The following is a 20,966-nucleotide window of genomic DNA, read 5'->3' on the forward strand; positions in this document are numbered from 1 at the left end:
TGAAATCTAGGCCGAAGTTCCCAAACCTTCAATCTTGACTTCTGTGCACCTGCAGGCTCAATAATTTGTGGAAACTGCCAAGGCTTGGGTCTTGCACCCTCTGAAGCCATGGCCCAGGCTTTACCTTGGCCTCTTTTAGCCATGGCTGGAACAGCTGGGACACAGGACACCAAGTCTCTAAGCTGCACACAGCAGGGGGACCCTGAGCCTGGCTCAGGAAACCATTTTTTCCTCCTAGGTCTCCAGTCCTGTGATGGGAGGGGCTGCCAGGAAGGTCTCTGAAATGCCCTGGAGACATTTTCCTCATTGTCTTGGCAATTAACATTTGGCTCCTCATTACTTATGCAAATTTCTGTAGCAGGCTTGAATTTCTCCTCAAAAAATAAGTTTTTCTTTTCTGTCGCACTGTCAGGCTGCAAATTTTCCAAACTTTTATGCTCTGCTTCCTCTTGAATGCTTTCCTACTTAGAAATTTCTTTTGCCAGATACCCTAAATCATCTCTCTGAAGTTCAAAGTACCACAGATCTCTAGAGCAGAAGAAAAATGCCACCAGTCTCTTTGCTAAAGCATAACAAGAGTCACCTTTGCTCAAGTTCCCAACAAGTTCTTCATCTCCATCTGAGACCACCTCAGCCTGGACTTTATTGTCTGTATCACTATCAACATTTTGGTCAAAGCCATTCAACAAGTCTCTAGGAAGTTCTAAACTTTCCCACACTGTCCTATCTTTTTCTGAGCTCTCCAAACTGTTCCAACCTCTGCTTGTTACCTAGTTCCAAAGTCAGCTCCACATATTCAGGTATCCTTATAGCAGCACTCCACTACCTATTACCAATTTACTGTATTAGTCCATTTTCATACTGCTATGAAGAAATACCCAAGACTGGGTAATTTATAAAGAAAAATAGGTTAATGGACTCACAGTTCCACATGGCTGGGAGGCCTCACAATCACGGTAGGTGGTGAAGGCAAAGAAAAGGCACATTTTACACAGTGGCAGGCAAGAGAGCAGGTACAGGGGAACTGTGCTTTTAATGAAACCATCAGTTCTCATGAAATTTATTCACCACCATGAGAGCAGTATGTGAAAAACCCACTTCTATGATTCAATTACCTCCCACCAGGTCAATCCTACAACATATGGGGACTATGGGAGCTCCAATTCAAGATTTGGGTGGGGACACAGCCAAACCATATCATATTATACATTGTGAAATGGCTAATGCAAGCTTATTATACGTAAAAGACTCATATATCCCTTTGGTCTTACTGGTTAACAGTTTTCCTACTCAGCAAATATTTTATAGCAGCTTTTACATCTTTATTTCTCAAGCTATAGATTATGGGGTTTAACATGGGGGTCACAACCCCATAAAACATGGAAACAAGCCCCTCTGTAGCTTGCAAGTTGTCTTTCCCAAGGAGACCCTGGGACTTCAGTTTTGCATACATAAAGAAAATGGTACCATAAAATATGATCACCACAGTCAGGTGAGCTGAGCACGCAGAAAATGCCTTGCGTCTTCCTGTGACTGAGTTCATTTGCAAGATGGTATAGAGGATGAACATATAGGAGAAAAAAATCACGAGCGGAGGAAGAACTAGGAAAGCAGTATTTGACACTGCTAGGGTAACAATATTGAGAGATATATCAGCACAAGCTAATTTTAGGACAGCTAAGATCTCACATAAGAAATGATTAATAATATTGTTCCCACAGAAAGGCAATCACATGGCAAGTGATGTTTGCACAATTGAATTGATTCCACCGGAAAGCCATGATACAGAAGCCATCAGTACATACACCATCTTGCTCATGATGATGGGGTATCTCAGAGGGTTACAGATGGCCACGTAACGATCAAATGCCATCATGCCAAGGAGGAAACATCCTGTTGACCCCATCGCAAACCCAAAGAACATCTGCACTGCCCATCCAGAGAAGGAAATGTTTCTTTCCTTTGAGATTAAGCTCACCAATGTTGAGGGAATGGAGGAGGTTGTATAGCAGATATCCAGGAAAGAGAGGTTGCCCAGAAAGAAGTACATGGGCATGTGAAGATGAGAATCCAAGATGCTTGCTATGATCAGAACACCATTGCCAATTAGAATCACTACATACATAACTAGAATCAGAGCAAAGAAAATGATCTCAAGTTTGGGGTAACCAGAGAGTCCCAGAAGAATGAATTCTCTCACAAATGTCTGGTTTACCTTGTCCATGTCCCAGCTTTCAGGATGCCAAAGGAAGACCCAGTGTATAATATTTTCACAGCCAAGCAACAAACGTAAAAAGTAACTTGAATAAAAATTACTCTAGAGTGAAACAGAGACTGTTTTAAAGCTCAGCCATTGAGTTATCTTCAACAGTATTTGTACCTAGAATACAGCCACACTAGGATGCTGAGAGTTTCTATGCCCTGTATCTAATACGTGAAGATCTACCTAGGATCAGAAGTAAATTCAGACACAACTTTTCTTATTATTGAGGACAACCCAAGTTGAGTTTTCTAAAAGCCTTAGACTATTGCAGAAGACAAACCTAATTTCTTCATTTAGTCAAGTCCAGCAAGAGGGCTGCAAAGAAGGAAAAAGACAACTCAACAAGAACTGGAATTTTGACCCAGTGTTTAACAGAAATGTTTAGAATTTTAAAGCAGGTTAGATGTTCATGTACATTTGTTTGTCTGCCTAAAACTCTGAGTGTCTTTCCGGTCAGTTAAATGTGTATTTTTATGGGGAAGACATTTGATAATAGTAAATTGAGCTCCATACACTGCAATTTAACATCTGTTCAAAGGTAAAGTTAGTTGTTGATCTCATTCTAACATCCCACTCTTACTATTTTGTTATTTCCTACGACAAGACCATGGTGTAGACCAGCTCTACAGGTATATGATGGAGAATCTTTAGAGAACAATACATGGTCTCTATTTGTTTTATTCCATGGCTTCAGAGTTAATCTTGAGAATTCATTTGAGTAAACCTGAAAAAAAGTAATAGTAGTCAAACATATTTGTGTGTATGTGTGTGTAGCACTTTACAAAAAGCAAATGAATCTTCTCATCATCCTTAATTTGCTTTTCTCAAATGTAAAACACAGAATGTGGCCTATAAGTAAAAAGGGAAACTTAAAGCTTAGCTCTTAAAGTTATTTTACCTTGTTTTCGCAAAGTACTATCCAAAATTTTTAGCTTTGATGGAATTTCAATTTTTCAAATTTCATATGCATATAAATCACCTGAGGACACTGCTGACACGTAAATTTTATGTTAGCATGTCTGGGGCAAGGCCCGTGATTCTTCATGTCTATTAAGTTCCCTGGGTATGTTGAAACACTGGGATGAGGGCACATTTTGAGTAGCAAGACATTGGTTCATCTACAGTGAGTGAGTAGAGTATCCAGATGTTTCTGATCCAAATAGATTTTCTTTTGTGTTATTATATGGACTGGATTAGCAACCTGGAAAATGACCAAAAGCCTAATTCTTTTGTGTTTGCCAGCATACTCCAGGGCCACATCTTGCTGTTCAGTATACTTCAGAAAATAAATACTATTGAAACATTTTATGAAAGCAGAATAAACTTTTGCTGGACTGCTATAATATGTGTATGACATTATTGATTGCCTAACTTGAGCACAGTCCTGTTCCAACACAAGTAAGGGTGGGAAAAGTATGACACAACACGTGTGCCATCAAAAAGTTCATAATTCAATAACAAAAACATGAAAAGTACACATGGAACAATTTGATAAAGAATATAATTATATCATGTGGCCAGGGTGAATATTATAAGTAACCTCAGGAGGAGGAGGTAAATGAGAAATAAATAAATCAAGTGAGAGTTCTGAAAGAATGTCAAACTTATATCAAATCTGGAAGCACAGAAGGAATGGGGCAGGTTTGGAAGAGAAGAGAGAAACAGGGGTATTCCAGAAGGGAGAGCAGCTTGATGTTTTAGAGGAGCAGATTGGCAGTACCTACTTTTCAGACAGGGGAGTTTCAGCAAACACATCGAAAAGTTAATGAGGCAGGCATATAGAAGGGCCCAAAGGTTAGAAAGAAAAAAAATGGCATTCCATCTTGTATGTAAAGGACTTATTATTAGATAAGAACACCAAGCACAAGGTAACTATTTAGCCACTGTGACCTTAGCTACCTTCCAAATCTGACATTATATAACTTGATTTTATGAGGTTTTGAATAGATATGTGACACAAGGAATTAAGATGGTTAGATTAATTAGGTTATCAATTACTGTCTGGTACACCCATACACACACGCACACACACACACACACACACACACACACCATCATCATCCTTTCATGACTACCAGTTTTTAGGTTAACCAAAATTGTAGGTTTAGGGCTCACGTGGGTTAACAGTTTTGAGAATATCTGCAGAGGCTCAACCCCTACTCTAACACTCAGTTTATTATGTGATAAGTGAAAAATTTCTCTACAGTGTATAATGTCTTGGAGTCAGAAGCCAAACCAGACAGAGGGATTCTCGCTTCAGAAACAGTTTAAAGAATACCAGTAGAATATTTGAACTTTTAAGAGAAGCACAAATGAATGTTGAATCCCCAAATTAGAGATGAGAAAATTAAGCCTCAAAGAAATTTTAAATCTTTATTTTCTCAGCTTAAGACTAGAAGTACCTATTGAAAAACAACAACAACAACAACAAAAAACCTCTTTTTGTTTATTTAAGTGAATAAAATCACTTAAACAACTTCTATTGCAGATATCTATGTGCCAGATCCTGTGCTTGAAATTTGCGAGGTCACATGACTAGCACGGGCAAAGGCAAAATCCAAAGCCCATTCTCCTTCCACTACTTCTCTGTCTAACAGGTAGCATTAAAATCTGTATAGAAATCGTGTGTCAACAATAGAGAACAGTCAATGAGTAACATAAATAATAAACGGAGCTCATAAAGGTGAAACTTTAGTCTTTTAAAAATGTACAAGGAGAATGATTCATTCTTGAGGACTTAGCACTTCTCGTGGAAGAAGGTTCACGATTGCGGAGATTGAATCGTATGCCTTAGAACAGTCCATTTGCTGTGAAACTTTTCTACAGTACTTCGTAGCATAGGTCAAAATTCTCTCTCAAGCAGGCTACAGAAATCCTTTGAGGATGCACTGGATAAGGAACATCAACACTCTAGCAGCCCAGTCATGAAAGCAAACAGAAGAAAACAGAAAGATAATGACTTACCAGGAAAGGTGGTGGTGATGTTCCAGATCCCGCCTAGACCTCCAGCCCAGGCCTGGCGAATCGGTTGGCTTTGCCTTCCAGACAAATATAATGACAATGCATTTTAGGCTACCTAGACAGCTTCTTCTGCCATCTGCTCCAAGCCTTCCCCTCCTAGGAAGAAATTATCTAACCAGCTCAATCCACCTTAAGCCAAGCCTTTCTTGCTACCCTTGGTTTTCTTCTGATCCCAGCTCTTTAAATTGGTTCTCTCATGTATTGTGAGATAACAGGAGACATGAGGAAGGAGCTTGCTTGTCTTGCCCATTCCTCTACACCGATGACCTAACATGGTGGCTATAATAGATGGGGTTTTCTTTTTTTTTTTTTTTTTTGAGACAGAATCTCACTCTGTCGCCCAGGCTGGAGTGCAGTGGCGCAATCTTGGCTCACTGCAAGCTCTGCTTCGTGGATTCACGACATTCTCCTGCCTCAGCCTTCCGTGAAGCTGGGACTACAGGCGCCCGCCACCGCACCCGGCTAATTTTTTGTATTTTTAGTAGAGACAGGGTTTCATCGTGTTAGCCAGGATGGTCTCGATCTCCTGACCTCGTGATCCGCCCATCTCGGCCTCCCAAAGTGCTAGGATTACAGGCGTGAGCCACTGCGCCCGGCCCAATAGATGAGTTTTTCTAGGCTCTTAGGTAATTTCCCTGTGCAGTATTTATGGATTAATGTTCAGAACTTTAATATGTACAAAGTGTTTATTTGCAGCAAGTAATCTGTTAAAAAAAAAAAAAAAAGAAAATATATCTTCCTGTCAGAACTAATAAGCTGCCAACTTATAAAGAGATTAACTTGTTTATGTGCTGCAAGTATAAAGGTATCACCTAATTCACACTTGAACAGATATGGCATGGGGTTAGCCTACTTAAAAAGTGCTTGGGATTCAGAAACAAAAATCCTAGTTTTGAGTTTATTTTTTCTTCTAATATGTAGCTTGTTTTTCATTTGTTAAATAGTTACAGAAATAACTGCCCTACTTTTCTCACAGGTTTGTTTTGAGAAAAAAATTCAGCTAGCATATAGAAACTACTATTTATGGGTTAACCAGCACTATACAGATCATAATAATGATAATATTATCATAGCCATATTTGGTAATAATACCACATTGATAGCTGTATTGCCTAATAATATTCACACTATAAATCCTCATGTAATAATAGCTTTAATTATAGATTTAAAAGGTACAGTTTCATGGTATTCAGGACTTACCTTTACAATGATAAATTATGTCCCCCTCCTAGGAGAACCAGGTACTATTTCCTAGCATTTATGTCAGCATTATGAATTAAAGTCAGGTTCAACAAAAGATGTCAGATTCCATAGATATGGAACAGTAAATATTTGTTATGCAGCAGTTATTGGAATTGTTCCCCATTTCCCAAAGCAATTTAAAGTTGGAGTGAGAGATCTGTGGAATGGAGAAACTTCTGGTGCGTTAGGGACAGTGTCCCACAGACCCAATTAAGAGGGGTGCTGGGAATAGACTGTGGGTGAACTAAAGCTCACAAATGAAATAACATTCTCCTGCCCACATAACTTCTAGGAGCAGGGGCAGATGTTCACCAAACAAACTTCATGAAATGTGAGAGCTTCCTACTTTAAAATATGTCTACCAAAGTTAATTCAAAGTAAGAGATTAATAATTAAAATGATGTTTACTAAAATGAAATGCTAGAATTGAAAAATGACCTAGATATTATGAATGAAATAAAATGGATAGTTACCATGAATTAAATGCATTGTGATTTAACTGTTTGCTTACTTATCTTTATTCTTTTTGAAAAATTAATTTCATGCATTTTCAAGCTTTTTTGAAACGAAAAGAAATACAGATAAGCAATAAAATAAATAGATCCATGGGACAAAAGCAACTCTATATGTTTAAGGCCAAAAAAGTGAAAAATAAATTCAGAATTGATAGTTTGGGGTATTACTGGGAAGAAAGAACATTGAATTAAAGTGTCTTAGCAAAGTCTATTAAGCTATATTTTAGATATTAACACTTAGATTGTGACTGTAATTTTCTAGTAGATGTCACATTTTGTGTACAATGCTCGAATTCTCAGAAATAACAATTTACTTAAAAAGCAAAAACAGTATTTATGTATGCACATAGACACAAACACACACATACAAACATAGCCCCCACCTCCAACACACACACCACAAACTGTGGTCTGTATATATTAAATACGAATAGATATATGTCAAGAGTTTTTTAATATTATAAGATCATGGAAGTCTAGAGCTAGAAAACTCTGCAAAAATCATTTAGTAAGATTTTTCTTTCTATAGATGAGTAAACTGAGGTAAAAGTGATGAAATACTATTCCCGAGTCATTGTTAGCATTTGACCTAGAGAGAATTCAGAACAGTAACTATGCAGAAGAACATATAAAGACAATAACAATACCATATGAATTTTTACCAGTTCTTAGACAATAGCTAATGGAGTAGTCTGAAAATATAGGCCTCATATGACTGGAAGACAAAGGACCCCTAAATGGAGTGAGTAGTGAGACATTTTATTAACCTGAAGAGAGCTTATTGGAGTGAAACTTATCTATATCTATTATAGAACTTCCCTTCTGAATTCAGAAAAGGACTAGAATCAACAAAGGGGAACTTTTATTCTCTTTTTGGAAGTGGCCTCTAGGGGACATAAGATGAGAGGGCATAGAAGGTATTCGAGCAATGCAACAAAGTATGAAAATATATGCATCCCATTGTCTCCCTCAAGAGCAGGAAATAGACATAAAATTGATCTGCTTCTCAGAAGAAAAATCAGAGATGAATGGTAGTTATAAGTCAGCTGCTGAAAGGATCCAGGAGGAGCCATAGCTGGCAAATGGGTTATACTGGCCCATTATCTGGTTTCCAGGTGGATAAAAGTGAATATTTACAGAGACAGACACTTCTTGTGGATTTAAGTTTGCACACCTCACAAATAAAGCAAATACTACTACCACCACTAGTATAGGTCGAGAGCAAATGTATTATTTTAATTTGGATGTTGGTCACCTTATTAAAGAACTCTAAAATTCAACATTGAGTAACAAAGCATCATAAATAGATTTATATCCATTCCCACTCACAAAAACATGGACAAATGAAAATTGAAATGAACAACTGAAACCCCTGCTTACAAAATTGGAGGGTAACAAGGACTAAGGGGATGTGTTTCACAACTAAATGAATATTGTTAAAACTTGCTATACATGGAATTAAATGGAGACCACCATTGGATCTATTGTTGAGTTATTGTAGAAGACATAGAGAAGATAGTGGGAATGATAAAGGTATTCACAGAAACTTCTCTGTTTCTAACACTTTTTCTTTGTATTTGCCTGCTTCCGTGTTGGCAGGACATTCATTGCATTCATGAGTTCCAGAACATTATTTGCTGACCACGACACGATGACAATACATCTAAATATTACTATTGCCCATATTCCTAAAAGAATGGTAATATGGATCATTCTCTCCTTTCACCTTTTAAAAGTGGGATTAAAGGTTTCTGTCTTTCCCACCTGGTGGATCATGCAGGCCTATATGCTTGCAGTTATCCAACCCTACTCCAATATAACATAATTGATAAAGGGTTTATATTGCTGCCAACTTTATGTCAGTTCTCTAGCTGAACCTAACAGTCCTACTCCAGGGAGGATAATCTAGGTAAAATAAATTAAAAGTGGAGGAAAGGAGAAGTAATTATAGCTATAAAAGGAGCCTACGAGAAGCTCTTTGGCATACTCTAAGATATATTTGGACGTTACTACTACGGTATGACAGTAACCTGGGAAGATCAACATTTGGGGTTCAAAATATACACTCAAACTCTATTTAAGCAATAAGCAGTTAACGACAACAACGTATTTGGTGTATAATCCAACAATGATTGAATTGTTCTAAAAGAGTTTCTCCAAAGTGGCCTGGAAAGTATGATTGAAGTTTTCAGAACTCTCCTTTATGGACCGAAATTTCTTCCTCCTGCAGGACCATGTCCTGTATCCCTATTAAAGCCTTATATGAGTACACAATCTGAAATCACATGTGTTCTGTAGAAGAGCCAACACTGGGCAAATGTTGCAAAGTTTAATTTAAAATTCTGGGCTATCTTAAAATGTATTAATTTCTTTTTAAGAGATAGGGTCTTGCTCTGTCACCCCGGCTGGAGTGCAGTGGCAGAATCATAGCTCACTGCAGCCTTGGACTCCTGGGCTCATGCGATCCTCCCATCTTAGCCTCCCAAGTAAATGGGACCATAGCCGTGCACCATCATGCCTGGTTAATTTTTTTTAATTTTTTATAGAGACATGGTCTCACTATGATGTCCAGGCTTCTCTTGAAATTTAGAAAATCAGTCAATATATATCCTGAATTATCAACAACCCACTGAAGTGAGAAATAATGTCTTTTATGTGACTCCCGCAGCCTTGTCATGGTTCACAGTCCTCACCAGCACTGTCTTATTCTTAATTGGAGGAGGCATCATTCATATCACAATTTGTGTTCCTGGAAGTACATTCTCATAGACTACAACGTGAATGGGGGTCATTGGATTTGTGTCATTTAAATATGTACACACAGATGTCCTGGTCATAATTACATAATACATAACATGATGTAGTTATCTCCAGAACTTGCTTTAATGTGATCTAAAGGAAGAATATAAGCGGGTATGGATAATGATGAAAGAAGGCTGACCATGTATAATTATTTAAGTTGTACAATTAGTACATTGAGTTTTATTAAATTGTTCTCATTCTTTTGTTAAATATTTGAAAATGAAAATTTTCAAAAAAAGTTTTAAAGAAAAAAAATTCATATATATACACAAATGTGTGTGTGTATAAATGGAGATATATGTGTATATGCATATGTATTTAAACAGAGCTGCAAACATAATGGGGGAAACATATAATGGTATTTAGGGTAGTAATATGACCTTTCTAATGGTAATTTAGCCAGAAACTTTAAAAGTTTATACCACCCAGCCTATTAATTTCATGCCTTAGAATTTATCCTGTGAAACATGTGTTGGACATTACAAAAAATTTAACCCCAAGTGCTCATAATAGATCTAACAAATCAAAATAAAAACATGATGAATGCATGACTCCTACTTACTAAGAGAAACATTAGAATGATATCTTTGGGAGGTGGCCATAATGACAATGATTTTTCTTTTCTTAAATATTTTGATTTTTTTTAGAATTTTAGAATTTTAAAATTTTAGAAAATATTACCTTAATGAGGTGACTTTCAGTGAGACATCTGGCTCTAGTAATTATTAGCTGAGAGTAAAAGAGGGAATAAATAGCAACTTTTAGTCCTCACTATGGAGTCTTAGCTTCAATTCTGAAATGCTAGGACATTGTGAAGCCAGCATTACGCTAGGTGCTTCCTTCAACTTATTGAAACATTAAATGATACTGGGACCTGGATTTTTGTATTATTTTATTTCCTTATTACAAGTAAGGTAACCATGTCTTAGAAAGAAAGAATAATCTATCCAATATCACCTAGGTAGTTTACGGAACTGCAGATTTTCTACTATTGCCTCTCTATTTCCAACACTTACAGTGTGATTGTTTTCCACTATGTTTCTACACAAAAACACTCATTTCAGACATCGCAAGGGAAGAGATTCTAAGAGAATTAACTATGTTTGTGAAATCTGGATCAGGGCATGTTGGAGTTTGTAGCAAACTATAGCTCTCGGTGATTCTAGCTGAGCAGGGCTAGGAAAGGCAAAGGATAAAAATCTCTCTCTCTCACCATGGTTTCTCCAAAAAAGGTTGATGCTGATTTACCTATGAGTCCATCTTTGTGACTGTTAAACAAAGACCTACATGTCCCGGTTTCCTTAGTGAACTGGTTTTTTGTTCAGCAGATATTTTACAGCAGCTTTTACATCCTTATTTCTCAAGCTATAGATTATAGGATTCAGCATGGGGGTCACTACCCCATAAAACAGAGAAATGAGCTTGTCTGATGCTTGCAATTTTTCTTCCCCAGTCAGGTCCTGAGACTTCGGTTTTGCATACAGAAATAAGATGGTCCCATAAAATATGATCACCACAGTCAGGTGAGCTGAGCACGTAGAAAATGCCTTGCGTCTTCCTGTGGCTGAATTCATTTGCAAGATGGTGTACAGGATGAACATATAGGAGAAAAAAATGACCATCAGTGGAAGAACCAGGAAGGCCATATTTGATATCACCATGGTGATAATATTGAGGGATATATCAGCACAAGCTAGCTTGAGGACAGCTAATATTTCACATGCAAAATGATTGATAATATTATTCCCACAGAAAGGCAGCCTCATGGCAAGTAATGTTTGTACAACTGAATTGATTCCACCGGAGAGCCAGGACACAGAAGCCATCAGGACATATGCCACCTTGCTCATGATGATGGGGTATCTCAGCGGGTTACAGATGGCCACGTAACGATCAAATGCCATCATGCCAAGAAGTAAACATTCTGTTGACCCCATCGCAAACCCAAAGAACATCTGCACTGCACATCCGGAGAAGGAAATGTTTCTTTCCTTTGAGATTAAGCTCACCAATGTTGAGGGAACAGAGGAGGATGTATAGCAGATATCCAAGAAAGAGAGGTTGCCCAGGAAGAAGTACATGGGTGTGTGAAGACGAGAATCCAAGATGCTTGCTATGATTAGAACACCATTGCCAATTAGAATCACTAGGTACATAACTAGAATGAGAGCAAAGTAAATGATCTCAATCTTTGGGTATCCAGAAAGACCCAGAAGAAGAAATTCTGACACAAGTGTCTGGTTAATCTCACCCATGTCATCTGCTTTCAGGAAATCAAAAGAAGAGCTAACATAAAATGTATTTACTGCCAAGAAACAAACAGTACAAATTACCTGAACAATCATTCTTTCGGCACATATTAGAAGGAGTGCTTGCTTGAAGTTCTGACATCCAGTTATCTTCAGTAATGTGTGTGACTAGAATACAATGAATCTGGGAATGATGGAAGTACCTATACCTCATTGCCAATATGTGAAGATCTACCTACGATCAGACACACATGCAGACAGAACCTTTCCTGCTCTTGAGGACGTGTTGCTGAGTTGAGGACACTCTCCCGAGCTGAGGTTTCTGAAACCCCTGGCCAATCAACAACTCTAAGCCTAACATCTTCATTTCATCAACCCCAGCAAACAAGCAGTAAAGAGGGCAAAAGACTACTCAACAAGACTGGAATTTTAATTCAGCAATTTACAAAGTGGTTAAAATTTCACAGCAATTTTTGTGTGTTTATATTTTTTATAGGTCTGATGCTAACACCTTATAGTTAGTTTAATTGTGTATTGTATAGACATTTAATAACAATACATTGAATCGCATACCCTGAAATTTGACAACTGTTTAAAGGCATACTTAGTTGTTGATCTCATAGTATCTTGTATGACTGTTCCTATGACAAGACCATTGCACAGAACAGCTCCACATAAACATGATAGTCTTTGGAGAACGTTACGTGGTCTCTTTACATATTTTACTCTGTAGTTTAAGAGTCTGTCTTGATAATTTACTTATTTAAGTCAACTGATAAAAATAGTAATCGTGTTTTAATATTTCATATAAATATGTATATATGTGTATGTATACCACTTTACAATTTACAAATTATAATATTCTTTATATTAACCCCATTTTTCAACTATAAAATATGGAACTTGGCCAAGGTTAACTAGGCAGTAAATAATAAAATGGAATGTAAAGCTAATATTTTTGACACCAAGTCTAGTTCTGGCTTCACTAATTTTCATATACATGTAGAAAGCATCTAGAAATTTTATTTATTTATTTATTTATTTTTTGAGACAGAGTCTCACTCCATCACCAGGCTAGAGTGCAGTGGCGCAATCTGGGCTGACTGCAACCTCCACCTATAGGCGTGTGCCACCATGCCCAGCTAACTTTTGTATTTTTAGTAGAGACAGGGTTTCACTGTGTTGGCCAGGATGGTCTCCATCTCTTGACCTTGTGATCTGCCCACCTCAGCCTCCCAAAGTGCTGGGATTACAGGCATGAGCCACTGCACCCAGTGAGCATCTGGGAAACCTAAACACCTTCAGATTGTCTTTTAGTGTTCAGGGCAGGTCCTGAGATTCTGCATTTCTTGCAGGTGCCCAGGTGACGCTTACACCACTGGTCCCAAAAGCACTTGAGTAGCAAGGCTTAGTCTATACTGAGTTGGCCAATTATCTAGATGTTTCTAATTCAAGCCAATTTTCTTCTGCCTTATTATATAGATTGGCAATAAGAACATGGAAAATTTCAAGAGCATAATTCTTTGATGTTTTACAGAAACTCCAGATTGACACCATATTTTTAAATACTCTTTTAAAATATTATTGAAACACATATTTTTAAAAAGCAGCATTTTTAAAGTGCCTGTCATTACAATGTTCGCAATTTAGGTAGGGATATAAGAAAAGAACATATCGAAATAATTTATAGTCACTTTCTATAGCTTATGTGAAAATTACAGTTTTTCCCAGAAGGAAGAATTTTATGAGAACTAAATTAGGCCAAGGAGAAGTCCGGAGTTTCAGTCTTCAGCTGACCCTGGGAGTATGGAAAAGAATGAGACAGGGTTAAAAGAGAAAAGGGATATCTCAAAAGTGAGAATTTAGACCAAAGTTAGGAGTAAGCCAACTGGCAGAACAAGGGATTTTCTGGGAAAGAGTGGTGGGAAACACATCTGAGAAAGAAAGTCTGACAGGTGCATATAGAAAGTCTCTAAAATTGGGCAGAAAAATTGGCATTTCTTTTAGTGGAAAAGATGTCCCACACTAGAAAGCACAGAGCGTGGGGTAAGCACCTACCCCATTAGACTTCAGCAGTTCTCTAAATTTGATCTCATAGAAGATGGTGTTACAAGATTTTTTAGTAGAAATGTAATTCAGAGAATTAAAGCACTTAGGTTAGTGGAGTTGTCACTAATTACAGACTAGGCCTGAAAATTGATCTTTACATAATCACTACTAGATGTAATTTTGGTGAAAATCACAAGTGTAGGTTTTGCATAGGCTAACGGTTTTGAGAATGGTAGCACACCCACTCCTCCCCACACTGTGACTGTTGGTCACATGATAGTCACTGGGAAGTTTTGTGTAGAGCAGATATTATCGGGAGTCAGAAATCCAACTCACAGAATCTTTACTACAGGAAAAACTTAGTTAAGGATACACAATAGAAATATTTAAACTTTGAAGAGAAAGACAAGGAAGAGAATATACAATCTCAATCTTAAAGCCAAAAAAACTGAGCCCACAATAGATTGTTGATTTTTTTTTTTTTTTTTTGAGACGAGTCTCGCCTGTCACCCAGGCTGACTGCAGGGTCGGATCGATCTCAGCTCTCACTGGCAGCTCCTCAGCCTCCCCGGTTCACGCCATTCTCCTGCCTCAGCCTCCCGGCAGCTGGGACTACAGGCGCCACCTCGCCTCCTGCTAGTTTTTGCATTTAATAGAGACGTCAACTGCCAGATGGTCTCCCATCTTCCTGGACTGCGATCCGCCTGCCTCGCCTCCCAAAGTGCTGGGATTACAGGCTTGAGCCACACTGCCAGATTGTTGATTTCTTATTATTCAGCTTTAAGGAGAGAGAAGGAGGAAAGGAGGCAGGAGGAAAGCAGAAAAGCAGGGAAGATGGGAGAAGAGAGGAAGGGTGGGAAGGGAAGGGATGGAGGAGGAAGGGAGAGATAAGAAAGGAAGAAAGGGAAGGGAGGGAGGGAGGGAGGGAGGGAGGAGGGGAGGGAGGAAGGGAAGGGAAGGAAGGGAAGGGAAGGAAGGAAGGAAGGAAGGAAGGAAGGAAGGAAGGAAGGGAAGGGAAGGAAGGAAGGAAGGAAATCTCTGCATTTATTCAGACAACTTTTATTGTAGCTTCCTATGTGCCATGTTTTGTGCCAAGGTCACATGTCTAATAACAGGCAGAGATCCAAAGTCTACTGTCTTCATATTACTATGCTGCCTGAAAAGTGGCATTAAAATCTGTACAGAAATCAAATGTCAAAAGCAGTAAATGGTCAGTGAGAACTACAGAAAAATTGAGGTCACAAAAACAAATTGAATATACTTTCAACAGTACCCAGAGAAAGGGGCAATTATTTATATTACTTCAGACGCCTCAAGCGGGGTACAGAAATAGCCATAGGAAACACTGGGTAAAGGACAGTCACAAATACAAAAGGAAATGAACAGCAAAACATTAATTCAAATCCACTGTCTTCTGCTCCTGATACTTTAAATTGGTTATCTTGTATATTGTGAGATAAAGGAGACTTAGGGAAAGAGCTTGTCTGTTTTGCTCATTCTTCCACACCTAAGTCTAACACAGGGACTGCACATAATACATGGGTTTTGTAATACACAGGTGAAAGGTTACTTTCTGGACTCATGCAATTTCCCTCCCTGTGCAGTATTTGTGGATTCACGAGCAGGACAACATTGGTATGCCACATTTATTCTTTCATAGCAGGCTTTAATTATAAAATATATACCTTTCATTCAGTACTGATAATCTGCTCTCTTATACAAATAACGAGCAGTTTATGTACTGTAAGCATAGAGGGATCCCCTAACACTTATTTCAATATATATGACATCAGCGGCATAGTGGAAAAGCGCCTAACACTAGAATCAAAGCCTTTGGGTTGAAGTTCTTTGCCTGCAATTTACAGCCTCAGTTTTCTTATTTGCATACCTGCATTACTTTACTTGTAGGATATTCTAAAAAATATACAGAGTATCAAAATTGCTTTAAGGATTAATTAACATAATACAAGTAATAATTAAATAATACTAATAATTCACGGCTGTATTTTGGTGATAATGAATTGGTACCTATATTGCTTCAAATTATTCAAATTAAAATGCATATTGAATAGCACCTTTACTTATAGAGTTTAATTATAAGTTTCATATGATTCAGGACTTACTTTATAGTGATAAATTATGTCCACCTCCTAGAAGAACCAAGTACTTTTTCTTAGTGTTTATGTCAGCATTCTGAATTAAGGTCAGGCTCAGCAAGAGAGGCTGCATTCTACAGATGTAGAAGAGTAAATATTTGTTATGCAGCAGTTATTGAAATTATTCCCCAATTCCCAGAGCAATTTAAAGTTGGAGTGAGAGATCTGTGGAATGGGGAAACTTCTGATGCATTAGGGACAGTGTCCCATAGACCCAATTAAGAGGGGTGCTGGGAACAGACTGTGGGTGAACTAAAGCTCACAAATGGAGTAGCACTCTCCTGCCCACATAACTTTTAGAAACAGGGGCCGAGGTTCATGAAACACACTTTATGAAATGTGGGAGCTCCCTGGTTTAAAATATATCTACCAGAGCAAAGTTCATTCAAAGTAAGAGATTAATAATTCAAATCATGATTACTAAAATGTAATGCTAGAAGTAAAAAAGATGTAGATAGTATGAATGAAATAAAATGGATATTAGCTATGAATTAAGTGCATTATGATTCAACATTTTTGCTTATTTTACTTTAATTCTTTTTGATAAGTTAAATTCATATAGGATGTCTTCACTAAATTTTTTTGAAATGAGAAGTAATACAGATAAGCAATAAGTAAATCCATAGGACAAAAGCAAATTCATAAGTTTTAAGCCTCAAAAGTAAAAAGTCCGAAATGAATAGTTTGGGGTATGAATTCAGATAGGCGTATTATTGAATTAACATGCTTTAGCAAAGCCTATTAAGCTATATTGTAGATATTAACACTGAGGTTCACTGTAAAATATTTGGGTTCTGAAAAATAACAGTTGGCTTAATAAAGCAGGGGAATAATTTATTCATGCACATACACACCCCACAAAACATCGTATAGGTGCATTAAAATACAAATGGAAACATGTGAGGGATGTATATTTAAAATCATAAAATCTTAGAGCTTAAAACTTCTGCAGAAGTCATACAGTAAGATTTACCTTTTTATAGATTAGTAAACTGAGGTATGAAGTAAATAAATAATGTTTCAAAGTCACACAGTAGTATTTACATAAGTCACAATTACAAGTCTAATAATCAAGAAAATAAGCACAGGAACTCTCTGTACTATGTTTGCAATTTGTCTATAAATCTAAAATTATTCCAAAATAACGTTTAAATAAATAGAAGTTAAAATATATCCAGGATTCTTATGTTTTTTCATTGCAGTATCATAGAAGTTTTGAGATCATAGAAGTCATAGAAGTAAGCTAAGATTCCACTTTCTATAAGTAAGTTGAAATATAGTGATAAAATAATGTTCAAAGTTAGAAAATCACTATTAATATTTCAATTAGTAACAACTACAAAGTCTAACATTCTGGGTGACAAATTTCCAAAATAAAGAAATGATAAATGTTTGAGATAAGTAATATGCTAAATACCCTGATCTGGTCACTATACATTCTGTGTAATGAAACATCATTATTACCCTACAAATACGTACAATTATTATTCATCAATTTAATTTTTTTGTTTGTTTGAGATGAAGTCTCACTCTGTCACCCAAGCTGAAGTATAGTGGCGAGATCTCAGCCCACTGCAACCTCTGCTTCCCAGGTTCAAGCGATTCTCTTGCCTCAGCTTCCATACTAGCTGGGAATACAGGTGCCTACTACCATGTCTGGCTAATATTTGTATTTTTAGTAAAGACAGGGGTCTCGCCATGTTGGCCAGGCTGGTCTCAAACTCGACCTCAAGCCACCATGCCCAGCCAAAAAATAAATAAATAAATAAATTATTTTTAAAAAAGAAACCAAACTTTATTGCCATGACACTCTGCTATTTTACCACATCTGATTACACACTAAAAAGAGGCTTGGCCTGGCACGGTGGTTCACGCCTGTAATCCCAGTACTTTGGGAGACCGAGGCAGGTGGATCACCTGAGGTCAGGAGTTCAAGACCAGCCTGGCCCATATGGTGAAACCACATCTCTACTAAAAATACAAAAATAGCCATGTGTGGTGGCAGGCACTTGTAATCACAGCTACTCAGGAAGCTGAGGTGGGAGAATCACTTGAACCTAAGAGGTGGAGGTTGTAGTGAGCCGAGATCAGCTGTTGCACTCCAGCCTGGGCAACAAGAGCAAAACTCCCTCTCAAAAAATAAAATAAAATAAAATAAAATAAAATAGGCTGACAATCACAAAAAGATACCCTTCAAAGAAATTTACTTTCATGTTTAATAATTATGAAAATTTGAAATATATTTATAATGTTTTCATAGATTATATACAACTAGTAATTAAAACAATCAATCCTTTAGCAGGAATTTTATATGGTCATGGTAAATACATTTTTCTTTAAGCTAATTTATCTCAATTTTTTGTTGTCAAGAAATATGATGATCAATAAAAGACTTTTAATATTTTAAAAAGTATTTTAAAACTTTTTTGTATTTAAAAACCTGTGTTTATTTATTACATTTGAAATTTTAAGAAGTTTTTTCTAGTGTCTTACTTTTTATATTAGTTTTGTCAAAAAATACGTACTGGAAACTAATATGTGGCAGGCGTTTTTTAAGTACTAGAGATCCAGTGTCTGATTTAGCATTTTGTAAAGAACTGAGGGCTAGAAAAAGAGCTGTATTAAGTACACATGACATATAATGGCCACATTATCTATATGAGAAAATAACCAATACTTCTTACAAAACTATTAAAGTAACAACTTTTTTTCCAATAAATATGTTTGGGTTCTGAAAAATAACAGCTGGCTTAATAAATTAAGAAAATTTATTACTTTAGATAATTTATTAATTTAGTTAGAAAATTCCATTACTTTAATGAGGAATAATATATTTACATCAACATTTTGGAGTAAAAACTGACACATGAAATATAAACCTAAACATCTCTATCAATAAAATAATAAAAATAAAATAAAAGTGGGTTGTATAGTTTTTCTTTTTCCTCCCCAGAGAATAGAGTGCTTTCTTTTTAGAAATATCCACGCTATTTTGTTGAGTTATATTTTGACAAATTTATATGAGCCCCAAGAGATAATTTTAGCAAAACATTACTTTTATCTTCATTTCTTATGCTTCGCTTCTTAATAGTAATACCTAGCAGCATCTTGAAGTTCATAAAATATGTTCATATCCATTATGGCATATAAGAAACATTTTTGAGTATCTGTTATCTTCAAGAGAATGAAATTGCTACAGTCCCTCTCAAGGAAATCTGAACATAGTAAGATAAACAGATCTATAACGTAGTGAATATAATATAATTTGATGACTAGTAGAAAATGATGTATAAGTACAATGTTATTATGTTTCTATAGTAATTTCCTCTCCCCTATTTTAATGTGCCTAGTAATTCTAAAAGGTCACAAAAAAGTTAATTAGAATGTAATGCTTTATAAGCCACATCAATAAACAGCTTAAGAGCAAAACTGCATATACTTATACCAGAGTATGGTAGCTGAAGACCCACTATATTGCTATCTATATCTCTTCAGTTCATCTCCTGATTAATTTCCTAAAACATTACTAGCTTAATTTCCTCCAGAATGCTCCACTATCTCAATTCAGACACTGGAATAATTTTGGTGTTCTCATCTTAATTTGAGTCTTTTTCTGCCTTATTTCTTAGCCAAAGATAGATTAACTGGAGGGAAGGTTAAAAAGCTATCTGACTGATGTTTTAATTTGAAGTAAATAATCTAGGCAATGTGTTTCTCTGATGGTACCAGCTAAATTGAGTATTATTAAGGAGCTAGATTATTCCTTTCACATCTTGATCACCAACTCAAACACCACCAGTAGTGGTGAGTTATTTTTAAAAAGAGGAAGATATAGCATGGCTGGGCGTGGTGGCTCAGGCCTATAATCCCAGCACTTTGGCAGGCTGAGGTGAGTAGATCGTCTGAGCTCAGGAATTCAAGACAAGCAACAAGGTGAAACCCCATCTCTACCAAAAATACAAAAAAAAATTAACCAGGTGTGGTGGCAGGCACCTATAGTCCCAGCTACTCGGGAGGCTGAGGCACAAGAATCGCTTGAGCCTGGGAGATGGAAGTTGCAGTGAGCCGAGACGGTGCTACTGCACTCCAGCCTGGGTGACAGAACGAGACCCTGTGTCAAAAAATAAATAAAAAATTTTAAACAGAGGAAGATATAGAATAAAACATGCGGTGTGTGGGTGGGGAGTGGGTAAAGAGAGGAGTAGAGAATACAAAAAGAAAGAAAGTAAAAGTAGTACTCAAAAATCATTTAAGTGGTTTCAAAGACAAAGTTGTACTACTACATGGAAGTTCACCAAACCAATTTGTTGTTATTTCTACTCTCCATTGGTAAAATAATCAATCAAGCATGGCAAAAAAATTTGAACTTCCAGCCTAGTTCAATTTATCATATAGAAAACTAATGAAAATATGCAGTTGCTTAGATTATATTATCTTAGTTGTAGAGTAGCTATTGGAGCCTGGTAAAGAAATCCAACTTTGACTGTATAAAGATGAACTAAATAAGTGTGCTAGCTGTATATTTATCTCCATGATCGCCTGGAAATTGAGGACTGGCACTTGGTCAAGAGAAGGATGAAATGTCCTGGCTTGTCATTAATAATGTGCTATTTGAAGTCCAAAACTCCCCTAGAGGCATCCTGTACTAATTTGTTTACAACAATGCTTT

General features: G+C 36.8%; 2 protein-coding genes across 2 annotated transcripts; both read right to left on the reverse strand.

The window, feature by feature from the left end:
* Positions 1 to 894: 894 nt before the first annotated feature.
* On the reverse strand, positions 895 to 5,564 carry LOC101000455 (olfactory receptor 13C4). Its single transcript, XM_003911419.5, is given in 1 exon segment — positions 895 to 5,564. A coding segment is annotated over 1 exon segment (957 nt). The 5' UTR covers positions 2,225 to 5,564; the 3' UTR covers positions 895 to 1,267.
* Positions 5,565 to 9,534: 3,970 nt separating this feature from the next.
* On the reverse strand, positions 9,535 to 13,164 carry LOC101000097 (olfactory receptor 13C3). The gene has a single exon (XM_009188381.4). The coding sequence runs from the start codon at positions 12,186 to 12,188 to the stop codon at positions 11,145 to 11,147; it is 1,044 nt and encodes a 347-aa protein (XP_009186645.3). The 5' UTR covers positions 12,189 to 13,164; the 3' UTR covers positions 9,535 to 11,144.
* Between the last annotated feature and the right edge of the window lie 7,802 nt (positions 13,165 to 20,966).

This window comes from Papio anubis, chromosome 13 (assembly GCF_008728515.1).
Source record: "Papio anubis isolate 15944 chromosome 13, Panubis1.0, whole genome shotgun sequence".
NCBI lineage: Eukaryota > Metazoa > Chordata > Mammalia > Primates > Cercopithecidae > Papio > Papio anubis.

What these genes read in the sequence shown, in the direction of transcription:
- LOC101000097 (XM_009188381.4), bottom strand. Translation starts at nt 12,188, where the DNA reads ATGATTGTTCAGGTAATTTGTACTGTTTGTTTCTTGGCAGTAAATACA.